The 21,538-nt window shown below is 37.1% G+C and overlaps 2 protein-coding genes across 4 annotated transcripts; one reads left to right on the plus strand and one right to left on the minus strand.

Annotated features, from left to right (window-relative positions):
• The first annotated feature begins 258 nt into the window (after nt 1-258).
• LOC149841924 (uncharacterized) lies at nt 259-4,469 on the plus strand. Of its 2 annotated transcripts, XM_089998784.1 has the most exons (5): nt 259-817; nt 2,498-2,557; nt 2,919-2,981; nt 3,070-3,138; nt 3,560-4,469. In XM_089998784.1, exons 1-5 carry the CDS (start codon nt 386-388, stop codon nt 4,037-4,039), a joined length of 1,104 nt encoding a protein of 367 aa, XP_089854910.1. In that variant the 5' UTR covers nt 259-385; the 3' UTR covers nt 4,040-4,469. The 2 variants fall into 2 exon arrangements, with proteins under 2 accessions (XP_089854910.1, XP_089854911.1); XM_089998785.1 differs by lacking the exon at nt 2,498-2,557 and having other exon boundaries at nt 3,560-4,257.
• Nucleotides 4,470-16,520: 12,051 nt separating this feature from the next.
• Nucleotides 16,521-21,324, minus strand: LOC149841925 (zinc finger CCCH domain-containing protein 19-like). 2 transcript variants are annotated; one of them, XM_090001215.1, is made up of 5 exons: nt 20,866-21,324; nt 20,663-20,708; nt 20,150-20,251; nt 19,480-19,554; nt 16,612-16,654 (listed from the first exon to the last, which is right to left on the minus strand). In XM_090001215.1, exons 1-5 carry the CDS (start codon nt 21,057-21,059, stop codon nt 16,649-16,651), a joined length of 423 nt encoding a protein of 140 aa, XP_089857341.1. In that variant the 5' UTR covers nt 21,060-21,324; the 3' UTR covers nt 16,612-16,648. The 2 variants fall into 2 exon arrangements, with proteins under 2 accessions (XP_089857342.1, XP_089857341.1); XM_090001216.1 differs by lacking the exon at nt 19,480-19,554 and having other exon boundaries at nt 16,521-16,654.
• Between the last annotated feature and the right edge of the window lie 214 nt (nt 21,325-21,538).

Raw genomic sequence — 21,538 nt, forward strand, 5'->3', positions numbered from 1 at the left:
CCCCGTCAGCGTCGGCTCTCACCTGATGTCAGTCGGTAGAGGGAAAAAAAAAAGTCACCCGCCGGGGTGGTTGTCTAGGAAAGGACCGTAAGAGGACGAATGGGTTGCTGCCACGTAGCAAGTGGTGGGGCCATAAGTACAGTGAGACCGGGCGCGGAGCGAGTGGGTCGTCGTCGCCCACACAAAAGAGGAAACCGGATATGTGCATTAAATACAACACACGCATATTTAAGAGAGAAGGAAAGCCAAGAGAAGAAGGCTACCGGTTTTTCTCAATCTCGCTCTCCCTTTTCTTCATCATCTTCTTCTTATTCTTGATATTTTGTGTTTCTTGTGATTTCTCTCCTTGTTGAGAGAGAGAGAGGAGGAGGAGTTTTTGTGGGAGATGGAGGAGGAGATGGAGGGGAGAGACGAGTGGGTGGAGCTGGCGAAGGAGAACGAGGCGCTGGTGGCGGAGATGCTCATGCGCCTCCGCGTGCCGCAGGCGGAGCCGCCGAGGTTATCTCAGGCGGAGGCAGCGGAGGCGGCGCTGCCGGTGAGATGGGGGGTGGTGAGGAAGCGGGCCAGGGGGTGGCCGAGGGCGGAGGGGTGGTCTGACGGGGACTCGGCGAGGAAGCCGGTGGCGGTGGAAGCGGAGGCGGAGGCCAAGGCGAAGGTAGCCAGCCCCACGACGCCGCTGTCGTGGAGCGCGGCGGCGGGGTCGAGCGGAGGAGATGGGTCGGATTCGTCGAGCCACCGCCGGGTCAAAGCGGGTGGCGCTCCGGAGACGGCCGCTGCTGCTGGTGATGGTGGGTTCGGATGCGGTGTCAGAATGAAGGTTAGGTTTTCTTCCGACCATCTGGTTCCTTTTTTTTTCCTCCGCGTTTTTTCTCTTTTTTTTTTTGGAAATATTTTTATGGGTTTTTCGTTTTTCTTCTATTTTTTTTATTTCTTTCGGTGGTTTAGTGGAGTAAGTTTGGTGTATGTGGTGGTGGTGATTTCGCCGAGTAGACGGCGGAGATGGGGTGGGGGGTTTCTTTGCTTGGTCTTGAGAGAGAGAGAGAGAGAGAGAGAGAGAGAGAGAGAGAGAGAGAGAGAGAGAGAGAGAGAGAGAGTTTGGTGTTAGGTCAAGGGTTGGTTGGAACTTTCTCTCTCTCTAAAACAGAGATTGGGGTGTGAAAGGAGGAGAGGGTATATCTAATCCTTCTAAAAGCGTACTGTTGTTAATGCTTTGTTTGTCAGCATCTGATGGGTCTTATGGGGTTTTCCTTTTTGTGTATTTTCTTTTATGCCCTCTCTCTCTTTGGGTTCTGATAATTTTCTAAGCTTAATATTATCAGAAAAGGGGAAATTTTTCGAGGTGTTGGAGAATAAGGGGTTTGTTGTTTCATGGTTTCTGGGTGCCTTTATTTTGTGTGTATTGATTTTTTTTTCAGGGCTTTTTTCGAGTCACTGTTCTCTCCTCTGTGGAGTAATACATATTTTGGGAAAGAATGGAGAGGAAGAGAAAATGGGTTTCTAATTTACACGCCGTTTCGGCGGGTTGCTCCACTCATCTTTTAACCATTTCCTTTTCCTTTCTCTCCTTTCCCCGTTCTCTCTCTCTCTCTCTCTCTCTCTCTCTCTCTCTCCTCGTGTTGAATGCTCATCTGCTGCAATCGACAACAGCATATCCACCCAGCGTCCACACCGTCGGTTCCTATGGATTCCCAACGTGGTGGGGGCCCACCTACCTTCTTTGTCCATGTATGTTGTAGGCCCCACCAATCATCCACCACCCCCATGTAGGATCTGATGCCGTGCCAACAAAGGAGCACCGAACACATTATATATATACACAGAGAGAGAGAAAGAGAGACCCAAAACATATAGGCTAATCTTTCTTCACATTTCCCTAGTCCCCACCTCAAAGAAAATGCCGTCAACACAATTCTCTCCTTCTCTCTCATGGAAAGGGAGGTTTCTTGGGAGTGTTTTGACTTTTGACCAAGATGCTCTTCTACTCCTGTTTCTTGTAAGTTTCTGTGGAATGTGGGTGGGGCCAGTTTGGGTAGGCTGACTGACTTGTTGAAACTGTGCATGAATCTTGTAATTGTTGAAATATGCTGTTTCTCGCCATTTGCTGTTCAAATGCTTACGAGCAATGCCCCATTGACCTTGATTCATTGTAATCAAGTTTTACCATTTTGCCACAGCCACGTTTACAAAGTCCAGTGACACTTTTGGTAGTCATGAAAGAACAGTTGGGCAAATGGGGGAAGTGTTCTACAAATCTGTACAGGTGGCACCATTCCAAGTGATGACTTGATGTTTGCAAAATCTTCTTAATCTATGTCACATGTAGAAGGAATTCTTCAAAATGCATAATGTCCCCTGTAGCATTTTAAACTTCATTGCTTGTACGCGTGGCAACATCACTGTTTGTAGATTAGTTTGTGGTTAAATGTCAACATAAATGCTTGCAGTGGTAGCAATAGTGATTTGTATCATTGGGCTCCAATGGATTTTACGTGTGCAGGCTGCTGCAAGAGAAGCAAATGCACTGAGATTGCCGAATAAACGACCAGCTAAGAAGAAGGTTTGTTTTAATTTCTTTTTCTTTTTCCCATCTTTGTTTTTGTTAACCCCGACTTATCAGCATGTGAGTGCATGGTGTTTCATGCCTAATGCTTGCTACCTTTGTTACCTTATTTTTCCGTTCGGCTTCTTCGGATACCATATGGTCCATTGTTTATGTTACTTTACTTCCAGAAGAATATACTTTGTATATAAGATAAGAATACATGAAAATGATTTTAGTGGATCAATTATAAACATTTGGTTAATAGACCATTGACGTCTTTAGTTGTGCACATCCTTTAGTGGTGTATCGTGTTCTTTTTCTGCTTTGGTATGGGTATCATGGAATTGTTAAGTAATGGTTGGCTTTCTGCTTGCAGCCAATTGCTGTACTGAAGGATGAGGAGAATAAGCTACTGACAGAGAGGATGGATTTAGAGAGGGTATGCAATATTGTCACTGGACATACGGTTCCGTTTTCTGTTATTTGGTCGTGTTATCTGATGCAGTTTTATGCTTTTGGTTGAGCAGGATATAGAGAAGTTAATGAAGAATTATATTAAGCTGCTGGAGCAAAACAAGCGTTTAAAGAGGATACAAGTGAGGCCATACCCATTTCTTTTCGCCCTTTCTCTTTCCACAAGTTCTAATGATTTTTTATTTTTTTTTCTGTTATGTTCGAAAGTAGCAAGTCTTGCATGATCCACACTGTACTGTATAAATACGAGTGGAGAAATAAATAAATAAGTGAAGCTATAAATGTCTGGACTTAATATTAATTTCATTTTAATATTGAACCATTATTTGTGGTAATTTTTCAAGATCAAGTCTACACTCATTCATTTGCAATTTGATATGCTGTTGATCCAAGTCATGGCTGGGCCTTTGTAATTCACTAGCTTGCATGAAGGTGGTAACTTTGAAGCTGCTTGTCTCATAGCCCTTCTGACTATCAAGTTTGTAGCAAAGTTGTTCTCTAAAGATTGGATTGTTGTGATAGATTGTTTCTTTTCCTTTTCAGTTGCCACTGCAGAACATGTCAAACTTGAAACCAGACTTCATCGCTTCTGATACATCTGAACAAGCAATCCGTGAAGCCATCCTTCCATCAGAGGCTGCTGAACATTTCCACGTGGCATTGCAGAACATGTCAAACTTGAAACCAGGTTTCATCGCTTCTGATACATCTGAACAAGCAATCCATGTAGCCATCCCTCCAGCACAATCCGCCGAACGTTTCCCCGTGGCATTGCAGAACATGTCAAATGCAAAACCAGGCATCCTGCCTTCTGATACCGTCAACCAAGCAGCCCATGAACCTGTCCTCCTCCAGAAAAATGCCGAGCAAGTCTCCAGGCCATTGCCATCAAATGATCATCAAGACATTTCTGCTTCAGAGACGTGCTCCTCTTCCTCCCTTGCTGGCTGTGGTGAAGCTTTTTCACTTCCCGATCTAAATTTGCCTTTTGAGGAAGTTAGTTTTGGGTGTGATATGGTATAACAGTTGCTTCAAGTGGATCAAGGTAGACTTTGAGCTCATGTCTAGCTTAACTGTACATAAACACTGTTGCCTTCGCCACTGCATCAGCTTGAATGGAGTATACTAGATCAGTTGCTGCTGTGCTTCAGTTGGGTATTGATTTGCTGATTCTTTGCATTCATGTTCGTTGGCATTGATCATAACCCTTAACACCTGACTATAAAATTTGTTGATCAAACCTCCTCCTTTGTTGCTATGGTTGAAGGCTATTTAATTTTTCAGACTGTAGATCTGTAGGTACAACTGGCAGCCTGGGCCGCTGAAAATTTTCTTCTGGCTCGCGGGCATCTTCTTGTTATGTAACTCGGAATACCAGCCAACAAGGAAGCTGAAACTTTTTTGTTGGCAATAAAATTTCATGGATGAGGTGCCATTTCTATTTACATATTTTGTTCTCTTTTTGGTTCCCTTTTGATCATTTTCTTAATAAGGCATGGCAACTTGATCTTATGGCATAATGTCTGATCAGTTAGAAATGTGTTGGGTACAATCCCGTGATTGTTCATGGAGGCTGGTTGCAGTGTCTTTTGGTGGTTTTCATTTCTACATGATCATTGGAGGGCACCTTCTTCAAATTGTGCATGAAATTGATTATAGCTTTTGCAGTCTGTTGGAAGTTTTAATTCTGCTTCTCTTTCAGTCGCCAAATAAATAGTTCCTTTATTACAGGGAACTTAAAGCTCAGCAGTTTTGGTAACTGGTGATATTCTGATCATTCATATCTTTGTCAAATTACTTTGTTGGTGAAAAATCTTGTGAATTTGTTATCTATACCAAGCCATATATTAGTTTCTGAATCTTGACTGGCACATTGATTTGTGGCCAAGATATGTTTTTTGCCGCATCTAGCTTCCAGGATCTTCCAAATCCCATACAAGCGTCTTTTGAGTTTATTTTGTACTGCTGCCCAAGTAGAGTTAATGCTGCCAACTTGGTTTAGATGTCACATGAACATGTCGAAAAGGACACTTACCAGTTTTGCGCAGTTTTTGCCATTTAAGAATAGTATATAAAAGGCCACGACACGGCCTTCAGTTGAAGTATCCTTGTCACATAGCTAGGGACTTTAGGGATTCTACCAAATGCATTTCTTTGAGGTAGGGCAAGAAGTGCTTTTTTGTTTGTTTAGTATGCTGCTGCTTACACGGTTTGGTGAGTAATTTTTTTGTAGGCTCTCTGGAGAGTTGGATGAACTTGCACCAGCTGGTTCTTTAATATGGTTAGTAGGATGTTGACATCAAAAACATTAAAAGCAGGGGACACCGTGTGTGGCATTGGATCCCAGTGACTCTGTGGAGTAGGTTATGTGTGTCTGCACGTAAAGTCTTGCAACTTGGTTCGGTTTCATGACAAGTAATAAATGCCAACATCAAGTTTGGGATGATCCTAGGCATGCTTGTGCCTTTAGTGGATGCTTTCCTGGGTTTTGACTTCCCCTTCTTCTATAACAAATTGATGGATAGTGGAGCTGGTCGGTACTGGGTAGCAATATGAAATCATTCCCTGTTAGTACCATTTTTTTTTTATATATATATTTATAAGCCAAAGAAACCACACTCATCCAGAAGACCTGTCCGTGCTGTCTCAGCCTGCTATATCTATGATTATCATGCTGGTGGCATAAAACTCAGAGGCCAGGACCTCTGCCCCGGAAACCTACGCTATGCATCGGCTTGCGCAAAGAGGTGATGCCCATGGGATTGAACCTTGAGTACCCGTCTAGCAGCCAAGGCCCAACTCCACTGCGCCAAACCCCTTTGGGGTTAGTTGCTTCTTGCAAGCTTGGTGTCATAAAAGCAGAAAAGCACATGAAATAAACAAATGGTGTCACATGGAAAGATGGTGGGTGTTCCCTGTTCAATAGATAACTTATGGTTCTTTTCCTCTTTTCACTGCAAGGTGGTGTCGTGGTAGACTAGCAGCCAATATTTTTATATTTGGCTTTGCTTTAGGGGTTCGTTCTTATAGGTTAGTGTCTTGTACGGTGCTCTATACAGCAAAAGTGGATATGGGGCAGTGAACAGATCGGGTCTGGGTCTGACTGTGACTAGACTGGTTTTGGTTGTGCCAAGGTGGGTTAGACAACTCTCTCTCTCTCTCAGGGGTGAAAACTGGTCAGATTTGATCCAGATCCTATCAGTTGCAAATCTGAAATGAAAACAGTAGATCCAAATCCAAATCAAATCCTAGGAGGTTAGATAGAATCAGAATCCGAAATACACGTGAAAATACTGGATCCAAAAGAAAGAAAGAATAAAACACACTGTTTACATGTAAAAAATGCATTTAGGTCAAATTTTGATTCGGATCAACCCCAGATCTGAATTAAAATGCTGATCCAAATCCAAAAGTGATCTAATTAAACAGGTCCGAATCTGATCCGAATTGACGTCCAGATTTTACTTAAATGATCAATACCGGGTTTTAAGCTAGTTAGATCCAGGTTTGGTTTTATATTTTTTCATCCGAATCCTATTAAGCTCGGACTTGGTAATGTCTAGGTCCGACCTCAATCGGAACCGTTTACATCTCTACACAGGACATCAAAATAACCTATCAGTAAAACATGCAGTGTCTTGTTTCTTTTAAGTTGGGTGAACATCTCCACCAATGCTTGAAAAAAAAAAAAAAAGTGCACAACAGTGGCAAATAGGAATAATTCGTGCATGACATTATACCTGGCTCTTTAGGGAGAGTCTATAACTATAATTAGGTTTATGATACCAATTCTATTTTTATGTGTTTGATCAGTTTATTTTATACCACGCCAGCACCCATTGCATTTGGGTACTCCTATAGGTTATCTATGCACTATTCTCTAGTGTTAACTTGATCAAAATAAAATAAATGAGACTAGTCATCTATGTCAAAGACACACTCCAACTTGCTCTCGAGTCGTGTCCGCTTATATACTATCTTCATTTTTTTACACAATAATGCCTGGTCCTGTGTCCTTTTTGTCGTGTCCATGTGACATAACTCGTCATCTAACATCCTAACATGGGCTGTAATTCGATTGTTTGAGCCTTGAAGATTTCAAACATGTTCTATACAGCACCAATGGGGGCTCCGGTTGTCTGGTAGGAGCAGCCAGTGCATCTCACCTTGTGTTGGGACATTTAAAGTTCGAATCCCAATGGTATCACTGTATAACTGGTAGGGGTCCGCCTAACCCCAGCTTGCCTTAAAAGAAAAACATATTCTATACGGCGTCTAGGGTTCCTTTTTTCTTTTCTTTTGCTAGACAAATTTTAGAGCTATTAGTCATCAGTTGTTGTCCCCTATGTCACAGGGACACTTCATTTTGGTAGCATGTCTCAGGTGACACGAGCGGACATGCTCGGGCATGTGGCCACGGATACTGACAAGTATGGATAGTATTTCACTGGCCTGCAGAGGATGAGGGGTTTCAACCTCCATCAGGTTGGACAGTCCTTGAGGGACAGAAGTGTTCCCCAATATATCCTCCTTGTGACCATCCTCAGATAGAGCTGTGAAATTTGGATCAACGATGGAGCTTCACTTGCCTCCACTCATCTACAGGGGCTGGATCTTCAGAAACAGGAGTGACATTTTTCTGCAATCGGACATGTCATTAGCGAATGATTGGTGGATCCACATTGTAAACAAAATCGATTTTTCTGTTCATAGATAATCTCTTGATGGAAGTTTCGGCCGTTATTTCAACACTACATTCAGCTGAAACAACAACACAAATTCATGCAAAATGCGCCCCTTTCCATTGTCTCCAAGAAGAGTGACATGTCATTGAAGATCGAAGTCTTCTTTCGTTTCTCAATAGTGAAGTTACACTAAGTTCATGAGCTTATTATACTAAGTCGAAACGCTTGAAACACAAATTAATATTTCAGGTGTTTACAGAGTTTTGCCACACGAAAATCCTGTCAAAAGAGACCACCTGAGTGGGACTAGCATTCCATCTCCAACCGATACGAATCTCCCACTTGAACTACCGAAGCTCTTGGAGATGACTTTGGAAGAGGAGAACCCTCAATTGTCTCTGCCCATGATCGATGGGCTTGTGTGTGGGGTTTTGCACCAGGATTCTGAGGAGCAACATGTTTGTCGTCCCTTATGGGGGAAGAACGGGAGAAACCTGCAGAGAACTCACTCATTCTTCATTCTGCTGAAATTTAGTCACTAATGTCCCTTTTCATTAGAGTGAGAGAGGGAGAGAGATTACCTACTATGATGGAGGAAGCCTTACATCCTCCTTTTTGTATGGTGTGCTAACTGAGTTGTGTAGTAGTCGCCCTGTTTTTATTGTTTCATATTATGAACACAGCATACAAAGAGGCGCATTTGCAATGTAATTGCTTTATTTCTAAATGCATTTGTCACTTTCCAAATGTCTACATGAGAGGTGTTCCAACCTCATCCAGGCCGTTAAGATGACCCCCCTTCTCAATAGTCTTGGATCCCCTCATTAAGAAGGATTTAATCATTCCTTAATGAGAGAATCATTTACTTAATCACCTCATGGCCACAAATTCTTGCATCTCCCACTTGGTCATACACCATCTAGGGACGTTTAGTGTGTTTAGTGTCACAAAGCCTACTCCCATTTTTATGGGCTTTTGCATTTTTATATTCATCACTTCGTATTCTATTTATGCATATTGCATATTTTAATATGAGCATCATAATGATTCCTTTTACACTAAGTGAACTATTTACTCATGATTAATTTATACGAGTCCAATTTGACTCACGTGTCTTCCAAAGACATCCTGAGTAACGGCCATCATTAATGGATCAACTATTATGTCTGTCGAACGTAAATAACTAATTAAGATTTTATTTTTCTTTATCATGCCATGCTTTACCTTAATATGTTTACTCTTAGAGCTATTGCAGCTTTATTATCACAACATATTTGGGCTGGTTCATTCAAGATATACAATCTCAATTCACTCAAGAAGCGACAAGGCAAAACCCTGAAGGTTACAACCATGTTACATGCTATATATTTAGCTTCTTGAGTGTGCAATGTTACACAATGTTCTTTCTTATATGACAAAGAAACAATTCCACCTCTCGAGATAAAGACATTCAAAAGTGAATTTTTCATAATCAATGCCTCCCGAAAAGTCAGCATCAAAATAACCAATAAGCTTTAACTTTTCTGCTTGGTAACATAACTTAAGTCTTTTAGTTTTCTTAAGATACCTAAAGATTCTTTTCACTTCTCAATGAGAAATGTCAGGATTACTTTGGTATCTACTCACTAAACTCACAATAAAGTTAATGTCTAGTGTAATGCGCAACATAATATACATCAGGCTACTAAGCATCTGAGCATAAGGGACTTTAATTTTTTCTTATCCATCTTTTGGATAATCATTCTTACTTAATTTTATTCATTTTACAATAGGGGTTAACTCGGCTTTTTTGTTATTCATTTTATTTTTTTTAAAAATGTAGTCAACGTATCTTTCTTGACTTAGGTACAACAATATAGATTGTCCGTCTCTTGTAATTTTGATTTCAAGCATGCATGATGCTTCACCCAAGTCTTTCATATAAAACTGAGATGATAACCAAGTCTTGGTTTCGATGACTATTCAAATATCATTCTCTACTATGAGTATATCATCAACATATAAGGATAACATAGTAAACTTACTCACACTTTTCCTGACATATACACAATGGCCTAACTTATTTGCAACATAACCCAATTTGGTAACTGACTTATGAAAAGTCATATACCATTGTTTATGTGATTGCTTAAGCTCGTACAATGATTTCTTCAACCTGTATACCTTATCTTCTTGACCTTCTATAATAAAGCTCTCTAGTTGTTGCATATATATACTCTCTTTTAGTTCACTATTTAGAAACACCGTTTTTACATCCATTTGATGTAACTCAAGGTCAAAGAAAGTCACTAAGACCAATATAATTTGAATAGAAGCAAATTTCATAATTTAAGAGTAAGTTTCTTCATAATTGATGCCGTCGCGTTGAGTATATCTCTTTGCAAACAATCTTGCTTTAAATTTATCAATGGTCTTATCAACTTTATATTTCTTTCCTAGGACGCATTTGAAACCAAATACCTTGTGATCTTTAGGCAATGTTACAAGTTCCCATACTCTATTTTTTTTTTGTTGAGTCAAATTCATTTTTCATTGTTCCAATTCATTCTTTTGATTCATGCGAACTAATCGTATCTTGAAAGCTGATATTATCAATGACTTCATCTAAATCAATGAAGCAACATAATATATACATAATAATCATCCAAATAGGATGGAGGAACTCTGAACCTTTTATATCCAGTAACATGTTATGGAGACTGCACATCATCTATAACTAGGTTTTGATCCTATGTAAATGGCACAAAGGCTTTTGGTTCATTCAATTGCATACCATCATCATTTAAGATGTCAAATGGTACATCATCTTCTTGAGTATCAAATTTTCATTCATTTTCATCTAAGAATTCAACATCCTTACTCTCTATAAAACTATTCTTAGAGATATACAATCTACACCCTTTTGAACCTTTATGATAAAAAAAATACGCGTATGTGTTTTGTTGTCTAGCTTATCTCTTAGATGTTTAGGAATTAAAGCATGTGCAATCGACCCTTACTTTCATAGGTGAGTCAAACATAGTTTTCTACCAGTCCATAACTCATATGATGTTAACTCAACAGACTGAGGGGACTCTATTTAAAATATACATGACAGTACGACCAGTCTCTCTCCAAAATTTCTTTGGAAGGTTTGCATGTGCCATCATTGATCGAGTCATATCCATCATTGTTCTATTTCATCTTTTGGATACATTATTTTCTTCATCAGTATAAGGCATTGTAGTATTACGAGTAATATGGTTGTTATGATAAAATATTTTAACCTCAACAAAGTTGTACTCACCTTCTCGATCTGATGACTTTGATCTTTGTGCCTAACAACCCTTCTATTTATACTTATATGCCTTAAACATTTCAAAAGCCTCTAATTTTTTAGAAATAAGAAAAATATACTTATATCTTGAATAGTCATCTATGAAAGTAATAAAATATGACTTCTTCTCATGAGTTTCAATAGTCAAAGAGCTATAAATATCCAAATGGACTATAGTCAACAATTCTCTAGCCCTACTATCTTTTGGAAAATGTTTACAAGTCAACTTTCCAATTATACAAGGTTCATATCTATCAAAACCCTTATTTTTAAAAATAGTTAATATGATTTGACTTATTAATTTTTTTATTTTATTAATATTTATATAACCTAATCTTAAATGTCATATGTAAAAGGCCTGAATGATTTCAAACCAAAAATACCAGATTTTTTTTATAAGTTTGAATCTATTTTTTTCTTTTCTTTGTGTTTTTTTTCTTTCTAAAATGTAATAATGCAACAATTTCATCAACATACTCATTCCAACCGTACCAAGTACTAGAGGACCTGCCTAAGCACAAGCGCAAGCGTGTCTTAGCCTCCTAGTACCCGATTCAGTATGGAACCATCCATTAACAAATCTGATTGAACCAATACATAAAAGAATTTATTAATATATCAAGTTTTTCATTATTTTCTTTGCCTTAATCGAATCAAGCTCTAGTGAGTCAGCCTGCACATGCACCAGCGTTTAATAGCTTCGTAGAACAAGGTTCGAAGTTAAAGCATCCAAAAGATAGAATTCTTATGTTATTATTAGGTGAGTAAACACAGCAGAAAAATATTGATTTTTTAAATCAATTTTATAAAGTGTTTTTTTGGTTAAATCTCTGGACATATTATATTAAGAGACTACTAGCATCACATGTTCGAATAGACATTGACTATGCACAAAGTAATTGAAATTCAAAAATTAACTAATAATCAAATATCCAATTAAATAATACTTTAATAATTCAGAAAGTATTAAAATTTAAATAAAATAAGAAGCCCTTTGGATCATCGAAAACATCAGTGTGCACAACTCCCTCCAGCTTCCTGCACTCGCTCTGGTCATCACATGTCTCCTAAAAAATATTTTATTTTGAACGAATAAGGCTTTAAAAAGTCCTAATAAAACTCACTTGGCTAATGCAATATACAACAGATAAAGCTTGCATGATATAAATATCTCAGAATTTACATCAACTACCAACAAGGCAAATATAAAGTTTCTACCAGCTATTCATGAATTCCAAATTCATAAAAATGCTAACATCAAACTCCAGATGATAACAAGACATATATTAATGAGCATGAATTTACCAACTTTCAGGAACAAGAATAATTTACAGTAATATGATTTAAAGTAAAGTAAAGTGCAATAAGGTAAGGTGAGCAAGTAATTTATGTTACATCTTGATTTTCTGGTATACCTGGATATGATGTAGACCCATCTGAAACAGGCTGACTAGCTCAGGTGTTTATTATGCTACATATTTTATTATGCCCGAGTTGCCCCCTGAGTTGTATCCCCCAAGGATGGTGCCCAAAATCGTGAGAGGAAACAACTGCTTTGAGAGAACTCTACTCGGAGGCGTGACACCAACGTCACAACGATGATCATGATCACTCACTTCTGCACTCATACATTCAAATCATTGCATTATTTTTAAATGCACTTATAATTCTTATAAACAATAGGTCAAATTATATTTGGTCATTCAAGCATGAAACACATGCACATACTTTTTAAGTAAATCAGTTAGATATTCATGATACATATGCGTGATATATTTGAATCAGACAATCATAATGCAATCGTTTGCACCAAAACTATGTAGGCGTGATGCGTCATTAACTTAATAAGTCAACCTAATCATTTCTAGGCATGATGCGTCATTCTCTTATACACTAACATAAGCGTCACAAATATAACCTCATATCAAGATCTAAAATCAATAATGATATGATAATCACATCTGAGTTCAACATATAATCATGCTAAAATAGAAAAGTCAAATCTATAGATTCATAACTAGCCATCTCAATTAGCTTAGATGACCATCATCATTTATCACAATATTTCATTTATTTATAATAAAGATTTAAAAGATCCACGCCAGATCAACTAGTTTGGGAAATATATGACTTCACAAGGAGTTACTGCCCTAGACGGATGACATGTCTCATCTTGGACAATGCACTCCCTCACTGGAATATATTGTCTTGGAAGGCTACCCACTCTTGAACAATGCACTTCCTCACAAGGACTTACCGCTCTAACGTATTACCTGATCTGGTCATACATACCCTCACAGATAATCCCTTGAGAACAGTTCTTCAACGGGTGCCATATCTAATGAAAATTATTGTTATACATGCATCAATACAATTGACCACTCTCAGGGTCTATAACCACCAACATGGGCACAAGCATGTATACAATCAATAAGTATCACATCATACATCACTTCATATAGTATTAAAATCATACATTTAACCAAATAAGGTTTCAAAAACCATAGTTCACTATTGAACTTAAACATTTATCATATGCATTCATAATTTCATATTACGTAGCATTTAAATCATATCATACAGAAGAATATTATCCTAGACATCAATCAATGCCACAAAAAATATTGCATTTCATAAATTGAACCTTGAAGTATGTGTAAACAAAACATGGGTTCTATGCATGCATACGTGAACATGCATATTGCATAATACGAAGCAACTAAACCTCAACATACGTAACTCTTATATAGTTTGAGTTATGCACACAGGATGAAAGTCATATATACATTATTTCACCACATAAATCAATATATCATCTTCGATATAGTTATATAAAAAAGGTACGTCAAAATCTCATTGACCAACATATAATACGACAATAGTAGTTATATGTGCACCATGTATCAAATTCATACAAACATACAAAATAACATAGTATGCACAAACCAAAGTACGATGACACACATTGCATACATATTACATATTACTTAAACTCAGTTCATGTTATTTAAACTACCAACAATTCATATCTCAATGGAATATGCCTTTTTGAATCAATCAGAAAAATATATTTGCAAAACAGTATAAAAAGAATCATAACACATATGATTCACATAAACATCCCAATAAGATCTTCTCACATGGTTAGCTCATTAATCTTGATACAATATGACATAAAATCACTAATAATATGCAATATATGCTAGAAATATATCAAAATAATAAGTTTTTAAAATGTTGCTAATTAAAAACAAGTATAAGTGACTAAATCAAACTTAGATCTCTGGTAACCCGATTTTATAAAATCTGTCGAGAATAGCAAAACGTTGATAAAATCATGGTATTTTTACTGTGGTTACCTATACCTGTCAGAAATACAACTCAATAAACTGTTTATAAAAATAATAAATATATAAATAATTAAAAATCTTTACTAAACCCTATTCGGGTAGAGTTTTGGTCCAGAATCTGTAATTTGTAGCATTTAAACTAGATTAAGGTATTTTTTGATTTTTTTTAGAGCATTTTTGACAAAACCCTTTTTACACAGTCTGATATTACGTATTAAGATTTACTTAATTTTTTTATAAAATATTTAGAGTCATTTTTCATAGGCGTTTGCAATGTTTATCAAATATGGGCCGAAATCATCTGTAAATAAAGCCATAAATTGAGGCTTTATTAAAATAGGAATATGTGCATCAATACATATCTAAAATGATCGAAATAAGATTCTAAATTCAAGATCAAGATATGTAGATAATTGCAGTAATTTTATTTAGATTTTTTAGACCAGTATTCATAGAGTTATCAATTTTTTTTGAAAATTGGTCAGAAAAAATTTATCAGACATCATAGCTTTAGGTTTCTCAAAAAATGATTTTGTAAGAACCCTTTTTAAGATTATAAAACCTTTAGAATCTGATTATTTTTTGTTTAATCTAACTTAATACATGAATAATTCTATAAAGGATCATATTATGATTAGATATAATATAAAATAATAATAAAGCCCTAATTTTGCATGTTTCTCAAAATCGTTTTTAGGAAAAACTCATTGTTTGTATTTTTCGTTCCAAGAATCGACTTCTTCAACTATAAAAACAAGAAGAACAGATCAAGAACATATTCAAAGTTACTAAAAATTAAAATATTTCAATCATACATGCTCCAAGGGTGTAAAAACATTGGCTATGTAAATCTTACCTGTCTACGATCGGTTTTCACGGTTAGAATGAAGAAACGAACGATCCAACTCCTATTCCACCACCACCCAACTATCAAGTGCAGGTCTAATGGCTACACAAGAGTTCTCCAAAGCTTGTACACATTTTGGAGGAGAGAGAAAACCCAAAAAAAAGAAGAAGAGAGAAAACTAATCTTGTTAATCCTTCTCATGAGGGCCTCTATTTATAAATGGGCTTAGACAAGAGTTCTATCTCTAATATAAAAAGTTAATATTTATTAATTTACTTTATTAATAAAATAAGAAAATAAATTATGAGACCTAATTAATTAAATTTTAAAATTACTTAAGATATAAAAGAAAAATAAGAATTTTTTACTTTGGCTTGGGCTCTAGTGATATGGTAACCTTCCGGAAGGTCTACACACCCAAATACTCATTATAATTGGATGTTTAAATAGTTGATTTGATAGCTCTTAAACTGTAGATTATCGTGGTGGTCTTAGATTTAATCATACACATACAGATTAACAAGAAAATTTAGTTGATATAAAAAAATATTAATTTTCAACTTATAATTAGGCATGAACTTTGGTCGATGATAAAACTCTCAAATCAATACCAATTTGGGCATGTAAATAGTTGATTATTATGCTCTTAAAATAAAAAATGTCAAAATTGAATCCGATTTAATAGGTGAGTCACTGATCAGCTAAAATTTTGTTGAAACATTAATGATATTGTTCAGAGCGTCCTACGCTATGGGTCAAATCCAATGAGACTAGATCCAAATTCAAAATTCATAACCTAAAAATATACAAATCATTTACTTTTTTGTTTAGTCCACATATTTTAGCTTTTTCATTTATTCTTAAAATACTCTTTATAACCTGAGACAAAGGTTCATAATTAATCAAGAAAATCAAGAATTCATAATTATAGTCATAAATACACCAATAATTCATCATTTATTTACTTTAATTATCAAAGAAAAACCTAAGGTTTTACAACATATATATGCATTAACATTCAAGATACAGTCATAACCAAAAGCATTTACTTTATTCATAGCTGAAGTAGTTACATCAAGGCAGAACCAACCATGATGAGGGTCAAAGTGTTCAGTGAGTTTAACTTGTCCACAATTCCTAAAGGTGACCTTATTTGGTTGAAAAAGAACTTTCAAATTCTTATTCATAAAATCAGTACCATACACTAGATTTATTCTCATAGAAGACACATACAGAGCATTAGTCAATAAAAGATCGTCGCCATCAATAAACAATCTAAACGATTGAATTACCATGATGTCGTAATTGGTGTTGCTTTCCATATAGACACTTTGGTTTCCTTCTTTCAGCTCCATCATCTCCATACGACCCTCCTTGGTTTTAGAGACGTGCTGAGTCAAACATGAGTCAATCCACCATCTAGGCAGGACTCCATCATGTCTGCATGAAAGTGAGGAAAGTAGTCTTTGTCAGTATGTCATCCTCAATAAGCTTAGATAGTTTCTTTTTGTCTTCTTCACTAACGTTTGTTCCAAGAGTTGATATTACATTATTCAAAATATATAATGTTTTATCATGAATAAGTACATGCTCCATCTTGCATTGCCACATCCAGAAATTCATGCTATTGAGTTTCCCAATCTTGAAAAGCTCAGTCATGATTAATTGACTAGTCATTTTTTAACCTTTAAAAAAGATAATACTAGGATTAAATTAAAACTATTCCACTATTTTTTCTTAAACTTCAATTATGCCTAAAAACTCTTTTCTATAATTTTTAGAAGTTCTAAACTTTTTTCGGTAATTTTAAAAATGTTATGTTAATATTTTGTAATTAATATTTTAACAGAGCCACTTTTCAGCATTTTTAACAAAGTTGCAAGTACCAATCGATAATTATTCTAACATAGAACTATGAATGTTGAAAATAAAAAGTAATTGAGTATTGAATAATAAATAGCAAGCAAACATCGTACCAACAGGGAATAACAATAATTTGATGCACTAAACAGTAAATAGCAAAAGACAAAGCTGAGGTATTTTTGTAAAAACAAAAAATACAAGGTTCCTTTCTAGAATAACTAGAAAACACAGTGTTTCACAAAAATCAGAGCAAAGGGTCCTTTCTAAAATAACCAGAAAAATAACAAGGTTTCTGTCGAAATAGAAAAACCATAAGAGTCCTATATGGAAAAACTAGAACATACTAAGTTTCTATGAAAACAAAAACTGGGAAACCCCTTTCTAGAGTAACAAAAAAAATACATGGTTACACAGAAATCCGAGATTAAAAATCAAAGAATAGATAAAGGGCAGAAGGGTAAAAATCCTTTTAAGCCCGTATAAAAAGGAAAAATCGGGTTCTCGACTCTTCGAAAACTCTGCTTCTCACCTTTTTTCCTTCTTTCCTCTTCCTCTACAACCACCGCTTCACCGGTCTCAATCGACCGCCTCCAGTGCCTCCCTCTAGCAACACCGACGGCCTAATGACTATTAGATTTTCTATATTCGAACTGGTGTCACGTGCAACATCCACACATTTGGCATAGTATCCGGGTGATATCCACGCAAACTAATCTCCCTCCTTATCTTTATCGCCTCCTCATTAAGAGGCTAGGGATTATCTGCTGAAACCGTATGATATATGTATAAATAAGAGATCTGATGTAACTTGTATTTTGACTTGATCAGAAAGGAATCGTCTTTGCCTCTGGGGACGCAGGCTATCATAGCCGAACAACGTTAACTGCTCTTTCTCCTTTACGCTTTTCATTCATTGATGTAGATTAACATGGTATCAGAGCGGGTTGGAGATTGATCATCTTCCTTGGATCATAACCATGAGCGGCGATGCCAACAACACCAACATCCCTACCAACGAGCAACATGGCAACTCCACCAACAAGACTGTGGTGCAGAAGCAGAATCCCACACTCAGGATCACCACGATACTCCTCAATGGTACCAATTACCTAGCATGGTTGAAGGCTGCGATGTTCTACTTAAGCAGGAAAGGCAAACTCAGGTTCGTTAATGGTAAAAACCCTGCCCTGAACAAAGAGCATGCCACCTATGATGAATAAGAATCGAGAAACAACTTGGTTATGTCTTGGCTCCTAAACTCAATGGAGCCAAAACTAGCCGAAGGCTTCTGCTTTCACAACACAACTCAAGAGTTGTGGCAATCCCTAGCCGAGGTCTACCGATAGTAGAACAACATGGCACGAGTGTACCAACTGCAACAATAAATCTTAAAACTTCAAATGGTTTAAAGGCCCTTTCACAAATATGCTAGTGATTTGTGCAGGATGATCGATTAACTGAGCTAGTACCGGCCCATCACTATCGACATAGCCGTGCTCAAGCAATAAGCAGAGGAAGATAAAGTCTTTAAACTTCTTGTTGGTCTACATGACAATTACGATAATTTACGGAGCCAAATTCTGATGTCAAACACACCAATATCCTTCAACAATGTGTGCGCCATCATACAACACGAGGAGACTAGGAGACAAGTAATGGGGATAAAAAACAAAACCAACAACGATAATGCTCATGAGAAATCATCATTCACAGTGCAAAATGCATCAGAGCCTAATAACAACCCTGGCAAGTCCAATTCCAATGATAGAAGCCATGGCAGAGAACATGTGAAACTAAAATACACACACTGTAACAAACCCAGACACTCTAAAGGCCGGTGCTGGGAGATTGTTGGTCGACCAACTCACCTCAATAATCATAACATCAAGAAGCCTCCAGCCTCAGAAATAAACATGGATGATCTTGCTAGACTCTTCAAGCAACTCAATAAAGCTAACTTAGCAGTAAGAACAATGATGAATGATAAAAACGAACCCTCAGGTATGTCTCCTATTGCTCTCACCCACTACAAGAATTTCACGAATTAGCGATGGACGTTATTCATCGCCAATCTGTCGCTAAAATTGTTAGCGATGGATAACGTCCATCATAATTTCTTGGTCGTTAATTAGCGACAAAAAAGATCCATCGTTACTTCCGTCGCTAAATGGCGAGGGATTAGCGAATGCCATAATTCGTTGCTAAATAACGACTAATTTTGTTTTTGCGACAGATATAAATCTATCACTAAAATTTACTGACGGATAATAACCATCGCTAAATTGCGTCGCTATTTTGTGCCTGAATTTTAGCTGAATTTTACCTCTGTAAAATGAAAAAAGCCAAGCAGTACCGATGTAAAATGAAAAAAATGCATAGCTTGGTGAAAGTACAATAACTACCTCTCTTGCAGTTCTAGCAAGAACCATGGCCTCCTTCAATAATTTTTTAAGGGCTATATGTTCTTGCTGTCCCACCTGGCATCAATGTTTACAAGGCATATATGCTCATTTTAAGATGGCAAAAACTCAGCATCAGGCAAAATCTAAACAAATACATATTTTACCATTACCTAAACATTCCCAAAATTTAAATTATGGTGAAGAAGGTGTTGGAGACTTGCAACACCTAAGAGAGAGAGAGAGAGAGAGAGAGAGAGAGAGAGAGAGAGAGAGAGAGAGACTAAATACATCCGAACTCAACTGAAAATATGACACAATATCAACAAAGAAGCTAATATAGGTACTAGAAAATAAAACATCTTTTAATTATAGTTCAAAGGTTTTCAAATTTTCACAAAAACAACTAAATTATATGAAAACTAGACGAAATATATAAATACATCCAACATTTGGATCACAACTACAAAATAATCTTCAATCAATCCAAAGAAAATGAGCAGGTTTTGAGAAATCATAGATATAATAATGTTGAAAATGCAGAGAGGATATGAAAGTGTGCAACTGCACCTTCCTATCATGATGACTCAAACATATGATTATTAAGCACTAAAAACATTGAAATCAATCTACTCACAGCTAGAGTCAAAGGCACAAAAAAGATTCTGCATACCATGACATGAGGCAACGACTGCAGATTTTGGTTTCTAGCTCCTGCAACAGAATATGACCCTGAAGAAGATAAGGGACCACTTGTTGCAGGTTCGTGCACTTCCTGTCAAGTTGATTGATTCAATAAAAAATTCAATAAACAACCAAATTATCATTGCTGGTCAAGAAACACTAAACCCACATGTTAATAGTTAAAAGTTTGTTCCTCTCTTACTGAATCTAGTTGAAGAAAAGTTTACAAAATGAAAATAAAAATCAAGATTGAAATTCCAATTCCAACAAAACAGAGTCTCTACAACCGTTCTATTCATAAAAAACAAGCAAACAATTGACAAATGCAGAAGAATAAATAGAAGGTTCGTCGCACTACTCATGCAAAAGAAGAATTAAAATGCAGACTACCAAATAAAAAATTCATGTTCACAACATAAACATGCCGAGAGAGTGTGTGTGTGAGAGAGAGAGAGAGAGAGGACTAGCTGCAGTTCCATCAGCCCTTCTTTTGAAAAAATACCTCATCGCGATTAACACACGTTGGGTGGTAAGCCTTAGGACAGAACCTAAAGAAGCAAAGACGCAAAAAAAAAGAGAAAATAAGTCAAACAGGCAAGCAATCAAAGAAAAAGAAGAAAATAAAAAACATGACTAACAAGAAAACAATTAGAGAAAATAAAGGCGTGCCTACCCTAATAGGGGAAAGAAAAGGTGAAAGAGTACCTTCGGTCACAAAGCACAAGATTTCCACCATCGAAACAAATGAAGGACACGTCTTCCTTCTCGTTCTTCTTCGTTTGGACCTTCGGCTGAGCCCTCGCCCCTTTCTTCCTCCTCTTTCGTTTCCCTCTCCCACTTCGACTCGACTCCGAGATGCCACCATCCTCCACCACCTCAACCACATCGATGACGACCATTTCCACATCTGGCGGTGAGTCGTCGATGGTCACATCCCCAACTTCGTGAATAGGCGGCGAAACAAGCTCCTCCAAGTCGGCGCCTTCGAAAGCCTAGAAATTTAAATCCAGCAAGCCATTCTTATACTTAGCTGGCTCTGAAGGCAACAAAACGTCAAATTCCAAAGGGCGGTAGAAGTCGACGGCAGCTTCTTCGTCCATGGCAAGTTTCTCCCTCACACCGCGGTCGAAATCCTCTGATTCCCCTTTAAGCGAAGGGCATCTAGTTTTCCTAGGGTTTCTTTTTCTTGTTCTTGGGGTTTTGGTTAGCTAACCTGCCTTCTCTCCTTGAGAACTCACCCTTCGTCGTCCACTCCTGTAGCAAGAGAAGAATGTCTCATTTAAGAGTGGAGAGGACTGTTCCTCTTCATATGCCCTTCTTCTCTTTGTCTTATTATCCGAAAATTGCAAGCTTTCTTTCGAAATGACCCTGGATTTTT

The sequence above is a fragment of the Nuphar pumila genome, chromosome 3, assembly GCF_984573655.1.
Source record: "Nuphar pumila chromosome 3, dmNupPumi1.hap1.1, whole genome shotgun sequence".
Classification (NCBI taxonomy): Eukaryota; Viridiplantae; Streptophyta; class Magnoliopsida; order Nymphaeales; family Nymphaeaceae; genus Nuphar; species Nuphar pumila.